At 44.1% G+C, this 19119-nt stretch overlaps 1 protein-coding gene across 5 annotated transcripts in view; it reads right to left on the reverse strand.

The window, feature by feature from the left end:
- The window catches only part of vit (vitrin), a 177536-nt gene that overhangs the window by 28164 nt on the left and 130253 nt on the right, over positions 1-19119 (reverse strand). For 4 of the 5 annotated variants that reach the window (XM_045702271.1, XM_045702270.1, XM_045702268.1 and 1 more), the window contains 3 exons: positions 3109-3183; positions 1099-1167; positions 189-251 (listed from right to left, as the gene is read on the reverse strand). In XM_045702271.1, the coding sequence (XP_045558227.1) occupies positions 189-251; positions 1099-1167; positions 3109-3183 (207 nt within the window). The remainder of the gene's footprint in view (positions 1-188; positions 252-1098; positions 1168-3108; positions 3184-19119) is intronic. The other variant, XM_045702269.1, reaches the window with a different exon arrangement.

Genomic DNA, 19119 nt, shown 5'->3' on the forward strand with positions numbered 1-19119 from the left:
ATTGTATGTATGAAAACATTTCAATCTTTATCTTTCCATGTATATAGGGTTGAACATTTCCAGTCATTTCCCCAAAATTCCCAGGTTTTCCAGAAATCTCGGTTGCAATATAAACGGAATCAGAAAGGAATAAGAAATGTCAAATTCCAACCAGGATTTCAAAGACAGAAAATGAAAAAGAAACTTACGGTATTCTCCAAAGTTATAATACCAGCGTTCATACTCGGAGATATCAGGCCTGGGGTCGCGGGCTACACAGGAAAGGGTTTTTACATTACGTTAACTATAATGTTAGTATCACCACCGTGGGCATCATACTGGCTCAGGATGCGCACATTTCCATGCTTATGATTGGTCAGATCTGTGGCTAAACCAATCACAGACCAGGAAAGAGAAGAACCTTTTACCTGGGTCATGTTCATTAGGGCACATCGTAGCAAAACATATATAAGGGTTTCTTAATGGACAACGGCAGGTTGTCCCTCCTTGTTTCAGTCCATTTTTCTGTGCTTTGGTGCCTAGTGAATATGACCCAGACTTATTCCCATATGTCTAAACTCTATGCCCTTAATGTAAACCATGCCATACGTCCTTCATATACCAGCGTTCTCGTGTGGTAGACACATGGCATCTGGAGAGATATTGGCATGGAATATACTTACAGTGGAACCATAGTAAACTCATGCTCTACATGATACCTGAGTATATCAGTCAACATACCAGTATGGATTGATCTTTACATGCTACGCACACTGATATGAACAGATGTGGATATGTAGGTCTGGTCCCTACACACAAGTTGTACAACTGATGTACAACGTATTTTTATAACGGTTGTGACACAACAGAGAGTTTTTTTTGCACAAAGGTAATTACACCAGAATTGTAGAGAAGGCACTCAGCGGTTGTTTAAACATTTTCTGCTCTCTGTTGTATCACAACCATTGAGTTAAATGTGTTGTACATCAGTTGTACAACCTGAGTGTGTATGGTGCTCTCTGTGGTGCAGTACCGTGCTGCTCTGAGAGGGGGCAGTAGAGGACGCCTGTTTTGTTGTACTACAGTACTGCCGCTGTGACTGGTAAGGTGATGACTTACCTGTCATCTCTGGCGCTGTCTCCGCCTCGCTCCATGTGTAGCCTGAATCTGGAGCTGCTTGACTTACGTCTGAATGTACAGCAGAGAGGGTTAGGGAGGCAAACAGTATATTAGTAGAGGTCTGCTGGCTAAGACGGTTGACAAAAGTTGGGCTTAGTTCCATTTCAGTTCTGAATTCCAATATATTTGAAATACATTGGACACAGGACACTTATAGACAAGTGACATGTATTGAAATGGGTCTTGACCACTACTCTGGTATACAGTACCAGTCAAAAGTTTGGACACACCTACTCATTCAAAGGTTTTTCTTTATTTTTTACTATTTTCTACATTGTAGAATAATAGTAAAGACATCACAACTATGAAATAACGTATATTGAATCATGTAGTAACCAAAAAAGTGTTAAATAAATCAAAATATATTTTATATTTGAGATTCTTCAGAATTTCAACCCTTTGCTTTGATGACAGCTTTACACACTCTTGGCATTCTCTCAACCAGCTTCATGAGGTAGTCACCTGGAATGCATTTAAATTAACAAGTGTGCCTTGTTAAGTTAATTTATGGAATTTCTTTCCTTCTTAATGCATTTGAGCCAATCAGTTGTGTTGTGACAAGGCAGGGGTGGAATACAGAAGATAGCCCTATTTGGTAAAATACCATATTATGGCAAGAACAGCTGAAATATTCAAAGAGAAATGACAGTCCATTACTTTAGGACATGAAGGTCAGTCAATGCAGAACATTTCAAGAACTTTTAAGGTTTCTTCAAGTGCAGTCGCTAAAACCATCAGGCGCAATGATGAAACTGGCTCTCATGAGGACCGCCACAGGAAAGGAAGACCCAGAGTTACCTCTGCTGCAGAGGATAAGTTCATTACAGTTAACGGCACCTCAGATTGCAGCCCAAATAAATTCTTCACAGAGGTCAAGTAACAGACCCATCTCAACATCAACTGTTCAGAGGAGACTGCGTGAATCAGGCTTTCATGGTCGAATTGCTGCAAAGAAACCACTACTAAAGGACACCAATAAGAAGAAGAGACTTGCCTGGGCCAAGAAACATGAGCAATGGACATTAGACCGATGGAAATCTGTCCTTTGGTCTGATTCCAAATTTAACATTTTTGGTTCCAACCGCTGTGTCTTTGTGAGATGCAGAGTAGATAAATGGATGATCTCTGCGTGTGGCGTTCCCACCGTGAAGCATGGAGGAGGAGGTGTGATGGTGTAGGGGTGCTTTGCTGGTTTGTTTTTCATTTGTTCATTTCATTTGTTTTTCAACAGGACAATGACCCAACACACCTCCAGGCTGTGTAAGAGCTATTTGACCAAGAAGGAGAGTGATGGAGTGCTGCATCAGATGACCTGGTCTCCACATTCACCCGACCTCAACCCAACTGAGATGGTTTGGGATGAGTTGGGCCGCAGAGTGAAGGAAAAACAGCCAACAAGTGCTCAGCATATGTGGGAACTCCTCCAAGACTGTTGGAAAAGCATTCCTCATGATGCTGGTTGAGAGAATTCCAAGAGCGTGCAAAGCTGTCATCAAGGCAAAGCGTGGCTACTTTGAAGAATCTCAAATATAAAATATATTTTGATTTGCTTAACACTTTTTTGGTTACTACATGATTCCATATGTGTTATTTCATAGTTTTGATGTCTTTACTATTATTCTACAATGTAGAAAATAGTAAAAATAAAGATCAACTATTGAATGAGTAAGTCTGTCCAAACTTTTGATTGGTAGTGTGGTACTGTGTTAAAAGCCAACACGCAGAATACAATAACTAGATGGGATGATACTGTGAAACATTTTACAACGGTGTATTATTAAGATACTTTAATCAAGTTAGTTTAGGATTTACAGATTATGACCAATCTTAGCAGAATGTTAACTAGATTGGTTTTGTATTGTTTAAATGTATTTACTGTTTGTTATGATGTATTTATGATCTGTTAAAGTATTGTTATTTAGAAGGAATGATTTTCCTCGTCTTTAGTACCTGTTGGCCGTCTCGCTCCAGGGTACCAATCAGGTCGTGCGAAGGAAGGGGGCGGCCTATCCCTACGAGCCAAAGCTGAGAGGGGGAGGGGCAAGATTAGAACGTTGCGTTCATGATGGACAAGCAGTGTGATGATATGTTGTGATGTCATCACTCAATCTGACCAGTGCACCATGTGTTCTCTATAAAACAATAAAAAGCAGCGTTATTAGTGAGGTATACACATGTTTCTCAATACTCATATAGGGCCAGTTAAAAAACATTAGAATCTTCGTTGATTTTAAACTAGGAGTAGAGTAGGCTAAATCTGTGTCTGGGGAACTGGCCCATTGTGTACATGGTACCAATGTAATATAAAATAGTTGGAGGTTGAAGGTTGTTTTGTGATATATAACACTAGGTTGAAGGTTGTTTTGTGATATATAACACTAGGTTGAAGGTTGTTTTGTGATATATAACACTAGGTTGAAGGTTGTTTCGTGATATATAACACGAGGTTGTTTTGTGATATATAACAATAGAGTGAAGATTGTTTTATGATATATAACACTAGGTTGAAGGTTGTTTTGTGATATATAACACTAGGTTGGAGGTTGTTTTGTGATATATAACACTAGGTTGAAGGTTGTTTTGTGATATATAACACTAGGTTGAAATTTGATTTGTGATATATAACACTAGGTTGAAGGATGTTTTGTGATATATAACACTAGGTTGAAAATAGTTTTGTGATATATAACACTAGGGTGAAGATTGTTTTGTGATATAACACTAGGGTGAAGATTGTTTTGTGATATATAACACTAGGTTGAAGATTGATTTGTGATATATAACACTAGGTTGAAGGATGTTTTGTGATATATAACACTAGGTTGAAGGTTGTTTTGTGATATATAACACTAGGTTGAAGGTTGTTTTGTGATATATAACACTAGGTTGAAGGCTGTTTTGTGATATGTAACACGAGGTTGTTTCGTGATATATAACACTAGGTTGAAGGTTGTTTTGTGATATATAACACTAGGTTGAAGGTTGTTTTGTGATATATAACACGAGGTTGTTTCGTGATATGTAACACTAGGTTGAAGGTTGTTTTGTGATATATAACACTAGGTTGAAGGTTGTTTTGTGATAAATAACACTAGGTTGAAGGTTGTTTCGTGATATATAACACAAGGTTGTTTTGTGATATATAACACTAGAGTGAAGATTGTTTTGTGATATATAACACTAGGTTGAAGGTTGTTTTGTGATATATAACACTAGGTTGGAGGTTGTTTTGTGATATATAACACTAGGTTGAAGGTTGTTTTGTGATATATAACACTAGGTTGAAAATTGATTTGTGATATATAACACTAGGTTGAAGGATGTTTTGTGATATATAACACTAGGGTGAAGATTGTTTTGTGATATAACACTAGGGTGAAGATTGTTTTGTGATATATAACACTAGGTTGAAGGTTGATTTGTGATATATAACACTAGGTTGAAGGATGTTTTGTGATATATAACACTAGGTTGAAGGTTGTTTTGTAATATATAACACTAGGTTGAAGGTTGTTTCGTGATATATAACACAAGGTTGTTTTGTGATATATAACACTAGAGTGAAGATTGTTTTGTGATATATAACACTAGGTTGAAGGTTGTTTTGTGATATATAACACTAGGTTGGAGGTTGTTTTGTGATATATAACACTAGGTTGGAGGTTGTTTTGTGATATATAACACTAGGTTGAAGGATAATTTGTGATATATAACACTAGGTTGAAGGATGTTTTGTGATATATAACACTAGGGTGAAAATTGTTTTGTGATATATAACACTAGGTTGAAGGTTGATTTGTGATATATAACACTAGGTTGAAGATTGTTTTGTGATATGTAACACGAGGTTGTTTCGTGATATATAACACTAGGTTGAAGGTTGTTTTGTGATATATAACACTAGGTTGAAGGTTGTTTCGTGATATATAACACGAGGTTGTTTCGTGATATGTAACACTAGGTTGAAGGTTGTTTTGTGATATATAACACTAGGTTGAAGGTTGTTTTGTGATATATAACACTAGGTTGAAGGTTGTTTTGTGATATATAACACTAGGTTGAAGGTTGTTTTGTGATATATAACACCACGTTGAAGGTTGTTTTGTGATTGTTGAACACTAGGGGTACATTTGACCTCCATCATCTAGGACGTGACAATGGTTAATAAAATCTCTCCATTTCTGCCCATTTTCTATGCACGGTCTTGCAGGCCTTCTCATACAGCTGCAACTGTATATGCATTTGTAAATCAAAACCTTTCTTGAGTTGCACTTTTTACCTTTGGCTGGAGGTTTTGGCGCAGTAGCGTCTGTCTGTTTTATTGCCTCTGCCTTAATAAAGTGTGCGCCTGTTCACAACTCTCTGCTCTCCTGCACCTGACTTCTCCACCAGTAGCGCACAACCTTGACAGAATTCCACACCACCCATGGAGTCAGCAGGAGCAGGTACCCCGGTCAGAGGAGTCAAGGAGCGCGTCCAGGCACACTCGTCAATGTTGCAACATCTCGGTGCCATGATGGATCACATTGTCCAGACCATGGACTGCTGGGAGAGACAGGAAGTCTCTCCAGCGCCTCGACCAGCGCAACCAGGGTTACCTCTACCCGTCCCTCCTGAATCCAGTCCCAGTGGGATGCGTCTCTCCCTTCCCAGGGAGTATGATGGGACGGCAGCACGGTGCCAGGGGTTCCTATTACAGCTGGACCTATACCTGGCCACCGTTCACCCAGCTCCCTCGGGAAAAGAGAGAGTGTCCGCCCTCATGCCTCTCGGGGAGAGCTCTGGAGTGGGCAAACGCCATGTGGGGAGAAGGAGACGCGGCATTGGACCACTTCGATGAGTTCACCCGCCGCTTCTGGGCTGTCTTCGACCATCCGCCCGAGGGTAGAGCGGCAGGGGAACGACTCTTCCACTTGAGGCATGGGACGAGGAGTGCCCAGGAGTTTGCCCTGGAATTCCGGACCCTGGCTGCCAGAGCAGGATGGAACGACAGGGCCCTTATCGACCACTACCGATGCAGCCTGCCCGAGGACATCCGACGGGAGTTGGCCTGCAGGGGTGCCACCATCACTTTTGACCAACTGGTGGATATGTCCATTTGGTTGGATAACCTGCTGGTCAACCGCGGACGTCTAGAGAGGGCTCTATCGGTTCCATCTTCCAGCACCCCCGCTCCAGTGCCCATGGAGCTGGGAGGGGCTGCGCTTAGGGAGGCTGGAGGAGGGGCCTTCACATGCACCATCTGTGGCCGCAGAGGGCACACTGCCGGTCGGTGCAGGGTTGGTCCCTCTGGGAGTCGAGGCAGCAGGCGGGGCACTCTGGCGTCACCCAGGTGAGTCTGCACCACTCTCATCCAGAGTCCTCTGTTGTCCACTTGTTTGTACCTGTTTGTTTTCCTGAGTTTTCCCCGCATTCCCAGAATAAGGCACTCGTCGATTCAGGCGCGGCTGGGAATTTTATCGACAGAGCGTTCGCCATTAGTTTAGGGATCCCCATTATTCCTGTGGTTAGACCTTTCCAGGTACACGCTCTGGATAGTCGACCATTAGGGTCCGGGCTAATCAGGGAAGCCACCATCTCCCTGGCCATGGTGACGCAGGGGGGTCATGAGGAGAGAATCAGTCTCTTTGTCATTGACTCTCCTGCGTTTCCCGTGGCACTAGGCCGTCCCTGGTTAGCTCGTCATGACCCCACCATTTCATGGCAACAGAGGGCACTCACTGGGTGGTTGCGAGAGTGCTCGGGAAGGTGTGTAGGGGTTTCCATTGGTGCTACCACAGTGAAAAGTCCAGACCTGGTCTCCACCGTGTGCATCCCCCCAGAATATGCCGATTTGGCTCTCGCCTTCTATAAAAAGAAGGCGACTCAATTACCACCCCATCGACAGGGGGATTGCGCGATAAATCTTCTGGTAGACGCTGCACTTCCCAGAAGTCAAGTGTATCGTGTAGACAATAAACAGATATGGCTTATTAACCTATACAGTCCAAATAATGATGATCCAAGCTTCTTTGAAAAAATATATAAGAATTTATCAACTCTACGAGCAACACTAGACTCTATTATTATGGTGGGAGATTTTAATACGGTCTTAAATACCTCTATGGACCGGAAAGGAAATCACACTACAAACTGTCATCCTTCAGGCACTTAAGGAAATCATGAATGTCATGGATATATTGGAATTAGTGGATATATGGAGACTTAAATATCCTGACCTAGTGAGATATACATGGCGGAGGCTTAATCAAGCTAGCCGTCTTGACTATTTTCTTATGCCATTCTCTCTTGCACCAAAAGTTCAAAAAGTGTTGATAGTGGACAGAATGTGGTCGGATCATCACATAATTGGCATATATATTACTTTTACAGAATTTCCAAGTGGGCGAGGATATTGGAAATTTAATCAAAGCCTACTAGATGATAAATTGTTTATAACTAGGACAGAATAATTTATAACTGACTTTTTCAGACATAACATAGGTACAGCAGATCCCCTTATTGTATGGGACACTTTTAAGTGTGCTTTTAGAGGCCATGCAATTCAGTACGCATCTATAAAACAAGAGCAATTTAGATCAAAAGAGTCCATATTAACAAAGGAAATTGAAGGACTAACGGTACAGTTAGATAGCAATAAAAACTGGACCATAGAGGCTCAGAATTAGTTAGAGGAAAAACAAAAAGAAATGTAGGAACTTATTCAAGAAAGATCTAGTGTAATATATTATAAAAAATAAAGTGAACTGGATGGAATATGGGGAGAAATGCACAAAATTATTTTTCAATCTTCAGTATAGAAATGCTATCTATTTTATTAAAACTTGTTACAAATGATGGAGTCACGCATGATTCACCGAATGATATTTTGAAAGAGGAAGTAAAGTACTTTAAGAATATTGTCGTTACAGTCTCCTCAATCTCCACTAACTGAAACTAATTTTATGGATTTTTTCCCTAATAATAATGTAATATTAACATCTGTACAGAAAGACTCTTGTGAAGGCCAAATTACAGAGGAGGAACTTCTTGATGCAATTGGGGCCTTTAAGGATGGGAAAACTCCAGGGCTGGATGGCATACCAGTGGAAGTATACAAAACTATTTTTGATATACTCAGAGGACCATTATTAGCATGTTTTAACCACTCCTATATAAAGGGTAGATTATCAGACATGCAACAAGAAGGTCTGATATTATTACTGAAGCAGGACCCAAATGGTATATATAAAGATCCAGTCCATTTAAACATTTGGAGACCTCTTACACTTCATTGTTGTGATGCAAAAATCCTAGCAAAATGCTTGGCGCATTGAATTAAAAAAGTATTTTCAGATATTATTCATGCTAATCAGACAGGTTTTTTTACATGGACGATACATTGGAGATAATATAAGACAAGTACTGGAAACAATAGAATACTATGAAATATATGGGACACCAGGCCTGGTTTTCATAGCTGATTTTGAAAAGGCTTTTGATAAAGTACGACTGGAGTTTATATATAAATGCCTAGAATATTTACATTTTGGGGAATCTCTTATAAAATGGGTTAAAATTATGTATAGTAACCCTAGGTGTAAAATAGTGTAACGGCTGTCTTCTGTGGAAATGGACCAAGGTGCAGCAGGTATGTGAATACTCATCTTTAATAAAAATAAAGGAGTAGAGCATCCACTTAACAATACAAACAAAATATAAGACAGGAACAGTTTTGCAGGCACACAACACGCAGTGCAAAAACAACTACCCACAAAACCAAGTGACAAACATACTCCTACATATATGACTCCCAATCAGGAACAACGATCCCCAGCTGTTCCTGATCAGGAGTCACAAGACCAACACAGAACAATCACACACACAAGACTGCCACGTCCTGACCCCAAAACTACAACAACAGCTCCATCTGCTGGTCAGGACGTGACAGTACCCCCCCCTCAAGGTGCAGACCCCGGAATGCACCTAACAACGAAAAAACACCAACAAACAAAATCCCCAACAAAACCCATAAACAATAACCCCTAAACAATAAGGGAGGGAAGGGAGGGTGGCTGCCGTCAACGACGGCACTGTGCTACACCCTCCCTCCCCAACCCACCTATCCTGGAGGTGGCTCCGGTGCAGGACGTGGACCCTGCTCCACCCTCGGCGTCGCCCACTTCGGTGGAGCCGATAGCTGCGCCAGGCAGACGGACCCCTCGAGCCGGGCCGGAGGACAGGAGGGCCCCTCGGGCTGGGCCGGGGGGCAGGAGGGCCCCTCGGGCTGGGCCGGGGGACAGGAGGGCCCCTCGGGCTGGGCCGGGGAGCAGGAGGGCCCCTCGGGCTGGGCCGGGGAGCAGGAGGGCCCCTCGGGCTGGGCCGGGGAGCAGGAGGGCCCCTCGGGCTGGGCCGGAGAGCAGGAGGGCCCCTCGGGCTGGGCCGGAGAGCAGGAGGGCCCCTCGGGCTGGGCCGGAGAGCAGGAGGGCCCCTCGGGCTGGGCCGGAGAGCAGGAGGGCCCCTCGGGCTGGGCCGGAAGGCATGCGGGCCACTCGGGCTGGGCCGGAAGGCATGTGGGCCACTCGGGCTGGGCCGGAAGGCATGCGGGCCACTCGGGCTGGGCCGGAAGGCATGCGGGCCACTCGGGCTGGGCCGGAAGTCATGCGGGCCACTCGGGCTGGGCCGGAAGGCATGCGGGCCACTCGGGCTGGGCCGGAAGGCATGCGGGCCACTCGGGCTGGACCGGAGGGCAGGAGGACCACTCGGGCTGGACCGGAGGGCAGGAGGACCACTCGGGCTGATCCTGACAGGCCGGGCACCCTGGCAGATCAGGGCAGGCGGGCACCTCTGGCAGAACCGGGCAGTCTGGCCACTCTGGCAGAACAGGGCAGTCCGGCCACTCTGGCAGAACAGGGCAGTCCGGCCACTCTGGCAGAACAGGGCAGTCCGGCCACTCTGGCAGAACAGGGCAGTCCGGCCACTCTGGCAGAACAGGGCAGTCCGGCCACTCTGGCAGAACAGGGCAGTCCGGCCACTCTGGCAGAACAGGGCAGTCCGGCCACTCTGGCAGAACAGGGCAGTCCGGCCACTCTGGCAGAACAGGGCAGTCCGGCCACTCTGGCAGAACAGGGCAGTCCGGCCACTCCGGCAGAACAGGGCAGTCCGGCCACTCCGGCAGAACAGGGCAGTCCGGCCACTCCGGCAGTTCAGGGCAGTCCGGCCACTCCGGCAGTTCAGGGCAGTCCGGCCACTCCGGCAGTTCAGGGCAGTCCGGCCACTCCGGCAGTTCAGGGCAGTCCGGCCACTCCGGCAGTTCAGGGCAGTCCGGCCACTCCGGCAGTTCAGGGCAGTCCGGCCACTCCGGCAGTTCAGGGCAGTCCGGCCACTCCGGCAGTTCAGGGCAGTCTGGCCACTCCGGCAGTTCAGGGCAGTCTGACCTCTCTGGCGACTGTTGACTGGCGGGCAGCTCTGACGACTGTTGACTGGCGGGCAGCTCTGACGACTGTTGACTGGCGGGCAGCTCTGACGACTGTTGACTGGCGGGCAGCTCTGACGACTGTTGACTGGCGGGCAGCTCTGACGACTGTTGACTGGCGGGCAGCTCTGACGACTGTTGACTGGCAGGCAGCTCTGACGACTGTTGACTGGCGGGCAGCTCTGACGACTGTTGACTGGCGGGCAGCTCTGGTGATGGTTGACTGGGGAGGCTGGGTTGACACACTAGACTCCTGATGCGCGGGGCTGGTATAGGACGTAACAGCCCGGAGACACGCACCTCCATGCTAGTGCGTCTGGCGGGAAACACCGGACCGAAAGGGCGCACTGGCGGTCTTGAGTGCAGGGTTGGCATCACCCCATCCGGCTCGATGCTCCCCTTGCCCTGGCACCTGCGGGGCGCTGGTACTGGGCGCACTGGGCTGTGCGTCCGTATAGGCGAGATGGTGCGCACCTCAGCGTAACATGGCGCCCTCCACCTCGTACGCACCTCCCTGTAGTCACGGGTAGCTGGCTTACGGCTCTTCCCTGGCCTGGCCAAGCTACCCGTGTGCCCCCCAAAAAAAATCTTGGGGGGTGCCTCTCGGGTTTCCTAGCCAACCGTGTTCCAGCGTAACTTTCCCGATGGTTCCTCTGTCCAGCTGCCTCCACTCTCCTGAGTGCCTCCACCTGTTCCCATGGGAGGCGATCCCTTCCGGCCAGGATCTCTTCCCAGGTGTAGGCTCCCCTTGCCGTCCAGGACGTCCTCCCATGTCCATTGTTCCCTTTTTCTCTCCTGTGGCTTCCTCCTCTTCTGCTGCTTGGTCCTTTGGTGGTGGGTAGTTCTGTAACGGCTGTCTTCTGTGGAAATGGACCAAGGTGCAGCAGGTATGTGAATACTCATCTTTAATAAAAATAAAGGAGTAGAGCATCCACTTAACAATACAAACAAAATATAAGACAGGAACAGTTTTGCAGGCACACAACACGCAGTGCAAAAACAACTACCCACAAAACCAAGTGACAAACATACTCCTACATATATGACTCCCAATCAGGAACAACGATCCCCAGCTGTTCCTGATCAGGAGTCACAAGACCAACACAGAACAATCACACACACAAGACTGCCACGTCCTGACCCCAAAACTACAACAACAGCTCCATCTGCTGGTCAGGACGTGACAAATAGTAAATAATGGCTACATCTCAGAATGTTTTAAACTATCTAGAGGAGTAAAACAAGGTTGTCCACTATCGGCATATCTATTTATTATTGCCATCGAAATGTTAGCTGTTAAAATTAGATCAAACAATAATATTAAGGGATTAAAAATCCGTGACTTAAAAACTTAGGTGTCATTGTACGCTGATGATTCATGTTTTCATTTAAAACCACAATTATAATCTCTCCACGGCCTCATAGAGGTTCTAGATACTTTGCTATCCTCTCTGGATTAAAACCAAATTATGATAAGTACGCATCTTACGTATTGGATCACAAAAAAATGCAAATTTTACATTACTGTGTAGTTTACCAATTAAATGGTCTGACGGAGATGTGGACATACTCGGTATACAAATCCCAAAAGAAAGAAATTATCTGACTCCAATACATTTTTATAGAAAGCAAAAATAGATAAGATCTTACTACCATGGAAAGGAAAATACCTGTCTATTTGTGGAAAAATCACCCTGATTAACTCTTTAGTCATATCACAGTTGATCTATTTGCTTATGGTTTTGCCTGCACCTAGTGACCTGATTTTTAAATGATATGAACAAAAAATATTCCATTTTATTTGGAACGGCCAGCCAGACAAAATTAAAAGGGACTATTTATATAACTAATATGAATTCGGAGGGCAGAAATTATTAAATATTAAAGCATTAGACCTCTCACTTATGGCATCACTCATACAAAAGTTATACTTAAATCCAAACTAGTTCTATAGTAAATTGGTAAGAATGTCTCATCCTATGTTCAAGAAGGGCCTTTTTCCCTTTATTCAGATTACACCTGCTCAATTTTGGTTGTTTGAAAAGGAAATAATCTACAAAATATCATTATTTTTTAAACAATCCTTAGAAAGTTGGTTGCAATTTCAGTTTAATCCACCTGAAAAGACAGAACAAATAATATAACAAATGGTTAAACTCAAATATACTAATTGATTAAAAAAAGTATTTTTTGAAGAACTGTTTAAAAAAGGTATAATTTTTGTGAATGATATCATAACTAGGACAGGTGGAGTCATGTCACACATACAGCTAACACAGACATATGGAAATGTCTGCTCTACCCAAAATTACAACCAATTAATTGCAGCATTACCACAAAAATGGAAGAGGCAAGTAGAAGGGGAAAAAAGTAAGGAACTTGTATGTCGGCCCTGTATTAAAGGACATAAATGGTTAAAGAAAAGTGTGATAAATAAAAACATATATCAATTTCATTTAAGGACCAAAAAATTGACAGCTGTGCCATATAAATTGCAAAATAGTTGGGAAGAGATTTTCGATGAACCCATTCCATGGCACATGATTTATGAATTGATACGCAAAACAACGCCGGATTCAAAACTTCGAATTTTTCAATTTAAATTACTATACAAAATTCTTGCCACCAATAGAATGTTATATATATATGGGGGATACAATCTTCCCAGCTCTGCAGATTTTGCTGTGAGGAGGCAGAGTCATTAGATCATTTATATTGGTACTGTCCATATGTAGCTTGTTTTTGGTCACAGGTCCAGGAATCGCAGAAGAATTGCAACATTTACCTAGAACTAACGCTGCAGATAGCACTACTGGGTAATTTGAAAAGCCATAGTCAATCAATCAACAATACAATCATTATTTTAGCAAAAATGTTTATTTTTAAATTTACAATCTGTAGAAGCTATGAGAAGAGAAAGGTTCAATCATTTTGTGAAGCATCACTGCACAGTTGGAAAATATATGGCAAACAGAAATCCAAAATGGATGATGTTGAGAGATAGATGGGAGGGGTTGAATGGAGCTGAAGGATGGGACCAATAACAAGATAACCAATGTAAAACATACGGGGTCTGTAAAATACATATAGGTTCAGAACTTTTGTGAAATAGCAAAGTTACAAATAGAAATCAGACTGGATGGACATCAGAAATAGACGAAGGACTAAAAACAAACAAAATATAACTATTGTAAAATAGACTGTGTCTGTAAAATGTGTATAAGATATATAAACTGAAGGTAGAAGCCTAAGTGTTTATTGGTTTACTCCAGTTGGGGGAAGGGTGGTAGGGTTTACAGGGAATAATAAAGGTATATTCTAAAAAAAGTATTTATATCTATATAGGTATGTGTATGTATATATGTGTATGTCAATATAGGTATGTGTATGTATATCTGTGTATATGTATGTCTATATAGGTATGTGTATGTAAATATGTGTATATGTATGTCTATATAGGTATGTGTATGTACAGTGGGGGGAAAAAATAATTTGATCCCCTGCTGATTTTGTACGTTTGCCCACTTACAAAGAAAGGATCAGTCTATAATTTTAACGGTAGGTTTATTTCAACAGTGAGAGACAGAATAACAACAAAAAAATCCAGATGTTATAAAATGATTTGCGTTTTAATGGAGTGTCACGTCCTGACCAGTAGAGGGTGTAGTTGGGTCAGGACGTGGCAGAAGGGAGTGTGTGTTTTTTATTGTTTCATTGATTTTGGCCGTGTGACTTCCAATCAAGCACAGCTGTAGAGGGTTGTGGTTGATTGGGAGTCACACATAAGTTGCCTACGTTTCCTTTGTGTTTCGTGGGTAATTGTGCTTGTCATTGTGGTTGCACCTGACAGGACTGTGTTGGCTGTCAGTTTTGTTGTTTTTGTACATTGCATAGTGTTCGTGTAATTAAATATGACGAACCCTAACTCCGCCGCATTTTGGTCCACTTCTTCCTCAGACAGCTGTTACAGAATTACCCACCAAACCAGGACCAAGCGGCGGAAGAGGAAGGAGCAGCAGGAGTACAGCGTGATGGACCAATGGACTTGGGAACAGATCCTGGACGGAGAGGGACCATGGACTCAGGCTGGGGAATATCGCCTCCCGCAGTGGGAGATTGAAGCGGCGAGAGCGGAGAGGCGCTATTACGAGGAGAGAGAGTGCAACGAGCGCGAGAGGCAGCCCCAATAAGTTTTTTGGGGGGGGCACACGGGACAGTCGGTGGAGCTGAGGTCGGAACCAGAGCCAGTCGGGATGACATTGGAGGTGAGTGAGGGATATGAGGCAGAGACTGTGACGGGGTTAATGGGGAAATTAGGAGAGAGAGAGATGAGAGAGCTGCTAGTGTGGTGCATAAAGTACGGCATTCGCCCTAATGAGCGTGTCGTGGGAATGTCACCTGAGGCAGCTCTCCATACTCGTCCTGAGGTGCGTGCTGGTTGTCTGGTAAAGACTGTGCTTGCGCCCAGAAACAGGCCTCCTGCATGTCTTCCCAGCCCTGCACGTCCTGTGCCTACGCCCAGAACCAGGCCTCCTGCATGTCTTCCCATCCTGGTCAAGCCCGTGCCTCCTCCACGGACCAGTCCTCCAGTGGGTCTCCCTATCCTGGTCAAGCCCGTGTCTCCTCCACGGACCAGTCCTCCAGTGGGTCTCCCTATCCTGGTCAAGCCCATGTCTCCTCCACGGACCAGTCCTCCAGTGGGTCTCTCCACCCTGGTCCCTCCTGTGCCACCTCCTCAAACCATGCCTCCAGCGGGTCTTCCCGGACTGGTGAGTCCAGGGCCTGCGCCCAGAGCCAGGCCTCCGTTATGTCTCCCCAGCCTGGTGAATCCTGAGCCGGAGCTGCCAGAGTGGCCAGACTGCCCGGAGCTGCCAGAGTGGCCAGACTGCCCGGAGCTGCCAGGGTGGCCAGACTGCCCGGAGCTGCCAGAGTGGCCAGACTGCCCGGAGCTGCCAGAGTGGCCCTCCTGCCCTCCGGCCCAGCCCGAGGGGCTCTCCTGCCCTCCGGCCCAGCCCGAGGGGTCCTCCTGCCCTCCGGCCCAGCCCGAGGGGCCCTCCTGCCCTCCTGCCCAGCCCGAGGGGCCCTCCTGTCCTCCGGCCCAGCCCGAGTGGTCTGTCTGCCAGGGCCTGGCTAGGCCACTCCAGGACCTTAATGTGCTTCTTCTTGAGCCACTCCTTTGTTGCCTTGGCTGTGTGATTTGGGTCATTGTCATGCTGGAATACCCATCCACAACCCATTTTCAATGCCCTGGCTGAGGGAAGGAGGTTCTCACCCAAGATTTGATGGTACATGGCCCCGTCCATCGTCCCTTTTGTGCGGTGAAGTTGTCCTGTCCCCTTAGCAGAAAAAACACACCCAAAGCATAATGTTTCCACCTCCATGTTTGACGGTGGAGATGGTGTTCTTGGGGTCATAGGCAGCATTCCTCCTCCTCCAAACACGGCAGGTTAAGTTGATGTCAAAGAGCTCCATTTTGGTCTCATCTGACCACAACACTTTCACCAGTTGTCCTCTGAATCATTCAGATGTTCATTGGCAAACTTCAGACGGGCATGTATATGTATTCTTGAGCAGGGGGACCTTGCGGGCACCGCAGGATTTCAGTCCTTCACGGCGTAGTGTGTTACCAATTGTTTTCTTGGTGACTATGGTCCCAGCTGCCTTGAGATCATTGACAAGATCCCCCCGTGTAGTTCTGGGCTGATTCCTCATCGTTCTCATGATCATTGCTACCCCACGAGGTGAGATCTTGCATGGAGCCCCAGGCCGAGAGATATTGACAGTTCTTTTGTGTTTCTTCCATTTACGAATAATCGCACCAAATGTTGTCACCTTCTCACCAAGCTGCTTGGCGATGGTCTTATAGCCCATTCCAGCCTTGTGTAGGTCTACAATCTTGTCCCTGACATCCTTGGAGAACTCTTTGGTCTTGGCCATGGTGGAGAGTTTGGAATCTGATTGATTGATTGCTTCTGTGGACAGGTGTCTTTTTTACAGGCAACAAGCTGCGGTTAGGAGCACTCCCTTTAAGAGTGTGCTCCTAATCTCAGCTCGTTACCTGTATAAAAGACACCTGGGAGCCAGAAATCTTTCTGATTGAGAGGGGGTCAGATACTTATTTCCCTCATTAAAATGCAAATCAATTTATAACATTTTTGACATGCGTTTTTCTGGATATTTTTGTTGTTATTCTGTCTCTCACTGTTCAAATAAACCTACCATTAAAATTATAGGCTGATCTTTCTTTATCAGTGGGCAAACGCACAAAATCATCAGGGGATCAAATACTTTTTTCCCCCACTGTATATATGTGTATATGTATATCTATACAGGTATGTGTATGTAAATATGTGTATATGTATGTCTATATAGGTATGTGTACGTATATATGTGTATATGTATGTCTATATAGGTATGTGTATGTGTATATGTATATCTATATAGGTATGTGTACGTATATATGTGAATATGGATGTCTATATAGGTGTGTGTATGTATATATGTGTATATGTATATCTATATAGGTATGTGTGTGTATATATGTGTATATCTATGTCTATATAGGTATGTGTATGTATATATGTGTATATGTATGTCTATATAGGTATGTGTATGTATATATATGTGTATATGTATATCTATATAGGTATGTGTATGTGTATATGTATATCTATATAGGTATGTGTATGTAAATATGTGTATATGTATGTCTATATAGGTATGTGTACGCAAATATGTGTATATGTATGTCTATATAGGTATAGGTATGTATATATGTGTATATGTATGTCTATATAGGTATGTGTGTGTATATATGTGTATATGTATGTCTGTATAGGTATGTGTGTGTATATATGTATGTCTATATAGGTATGTGTATGTATATATGTGTATATGTATATCTATATAGGTATGTGTATGTAAATATGTGTATATGTATGTCTATATAGGTATGTGTACGGATATATGTGGATATGTATGTCTATATCGGTATGTGTATGTGTATATGTATATCTATATAGGTATGTGTATGTATATATGTGTATATGTATGTCTATATAGGTATGTGTATGTAAATATGTGTATATGTATGTCTATATAGGTATGTGTATGTATATATGTGTATATGTATATCTATATAGGTATGTGTGTGTATATATGTGTATATGTATGTCTATATAGGTATGTGTACGTATATATGTGTATATGTATGTCTATATAGGTATGTGTATATTTATATATATATAGGTATGTGTATGTATATATGTGTATATGTATGTCTAAATAGGTATGTGTATGTGTATATGTATATCTATATAGGTATGTGTATGTATATATGTGTATATGTATGTCTATATAGGTATGTGTATGTATATATGTGTATATGTATGTAGGTATGTGTATGTAAATATGTTTATATGTATGTCTAAATAGGTATGTGTACGTATACATGTGTATATGTATGTCTATATAGGTATGTGTATATGTATATCTATATAGGTATGTGTATGTATATATGTGTATATGTATATCTATATAGGTATGTGTGTGTATATATGTGTATATGTATGTCTATATAGGTATGTGTATGTATACTGCTCCAAAAAATAAAGGGAACACTAAAATAACACATCCTAGATCTAAATGAATGAAATAATCTTATTAAATACTTTTTTCTTTACATAGTTGAATGTGCAGACAACAAAATCCCACAAAAATAATCAATGGAAATCGAATTTATCAACCCATGGAGGTCTGGATTTGGAGTCACACTCAAAATGAAAGTGGAAAACCACACTACAGGCTGATCCAACTTTGATGTAATGTCCTTAAAACAAGTCAAAATGAGGCTCAGTAGTGTGTGTGGCCTCCACGTGCCTGTATGACCTCCCTACAACGCCTGGGCATGCTCCTGATGAGGTGGCGGATGGTCTCCTGAGGGATCTCCTCCCAGACCTGGACTTAAGCATCTGCCAACTCCTGGACAGTCTGTGGTGCAACGTGGCGTTGGTGGATGGAGCGAGACATGATGTCCCACATGTGCTCAATTGGATTCAGGTCTGGGGAACGGGCGGGCCAGTCCATAGCATCAATGCCTTCCTCTTGCAGGAACTGCTGACACACTCCAGCCACATGAGGTCTAGCATTGTCTTGCATTAGGAGGAACCCAGGGCCAACCGCACCAGCATATGGTCTCACAAGGGGTCTGAGGATCTCATCTCGGTACCTAATGGCAGTCAGGCTACCTCTGGCGAGCACATGGAGGGCTGTGCGGCCCCCAAAGAAATGCCACCCCACACCATGACTGACCCACCGCCAAACCGGTCATGCTTGAGGATGTTGCAGGCAGCAGAACGTTCTCCACGGCGTCTCCAGACTCTGTCACGTCTGTCATGTGCTCAGTGTGAACCTGCTTTCATCTGTGAAGAGCACAGGGCGCCAGTGACGAATTTGCCAATCTTGGTGTTCTCTGGCAAATGCCAAACGTCCTGCACGGTGTTGGGCTG

This window comes from Salmo salar, chromosome ssa19, assembly GCF_905237065.1.
Source record: "Salmo salar chromosome ssa19, Ssal_v3.1, whole genome shotgun sequence".
Lineage (NCBI taxonomy): Eukaryota > Metazoa > Chordata > Actinopteri > Salmoniformes > Salmonidae > Salmo > Salmo salar.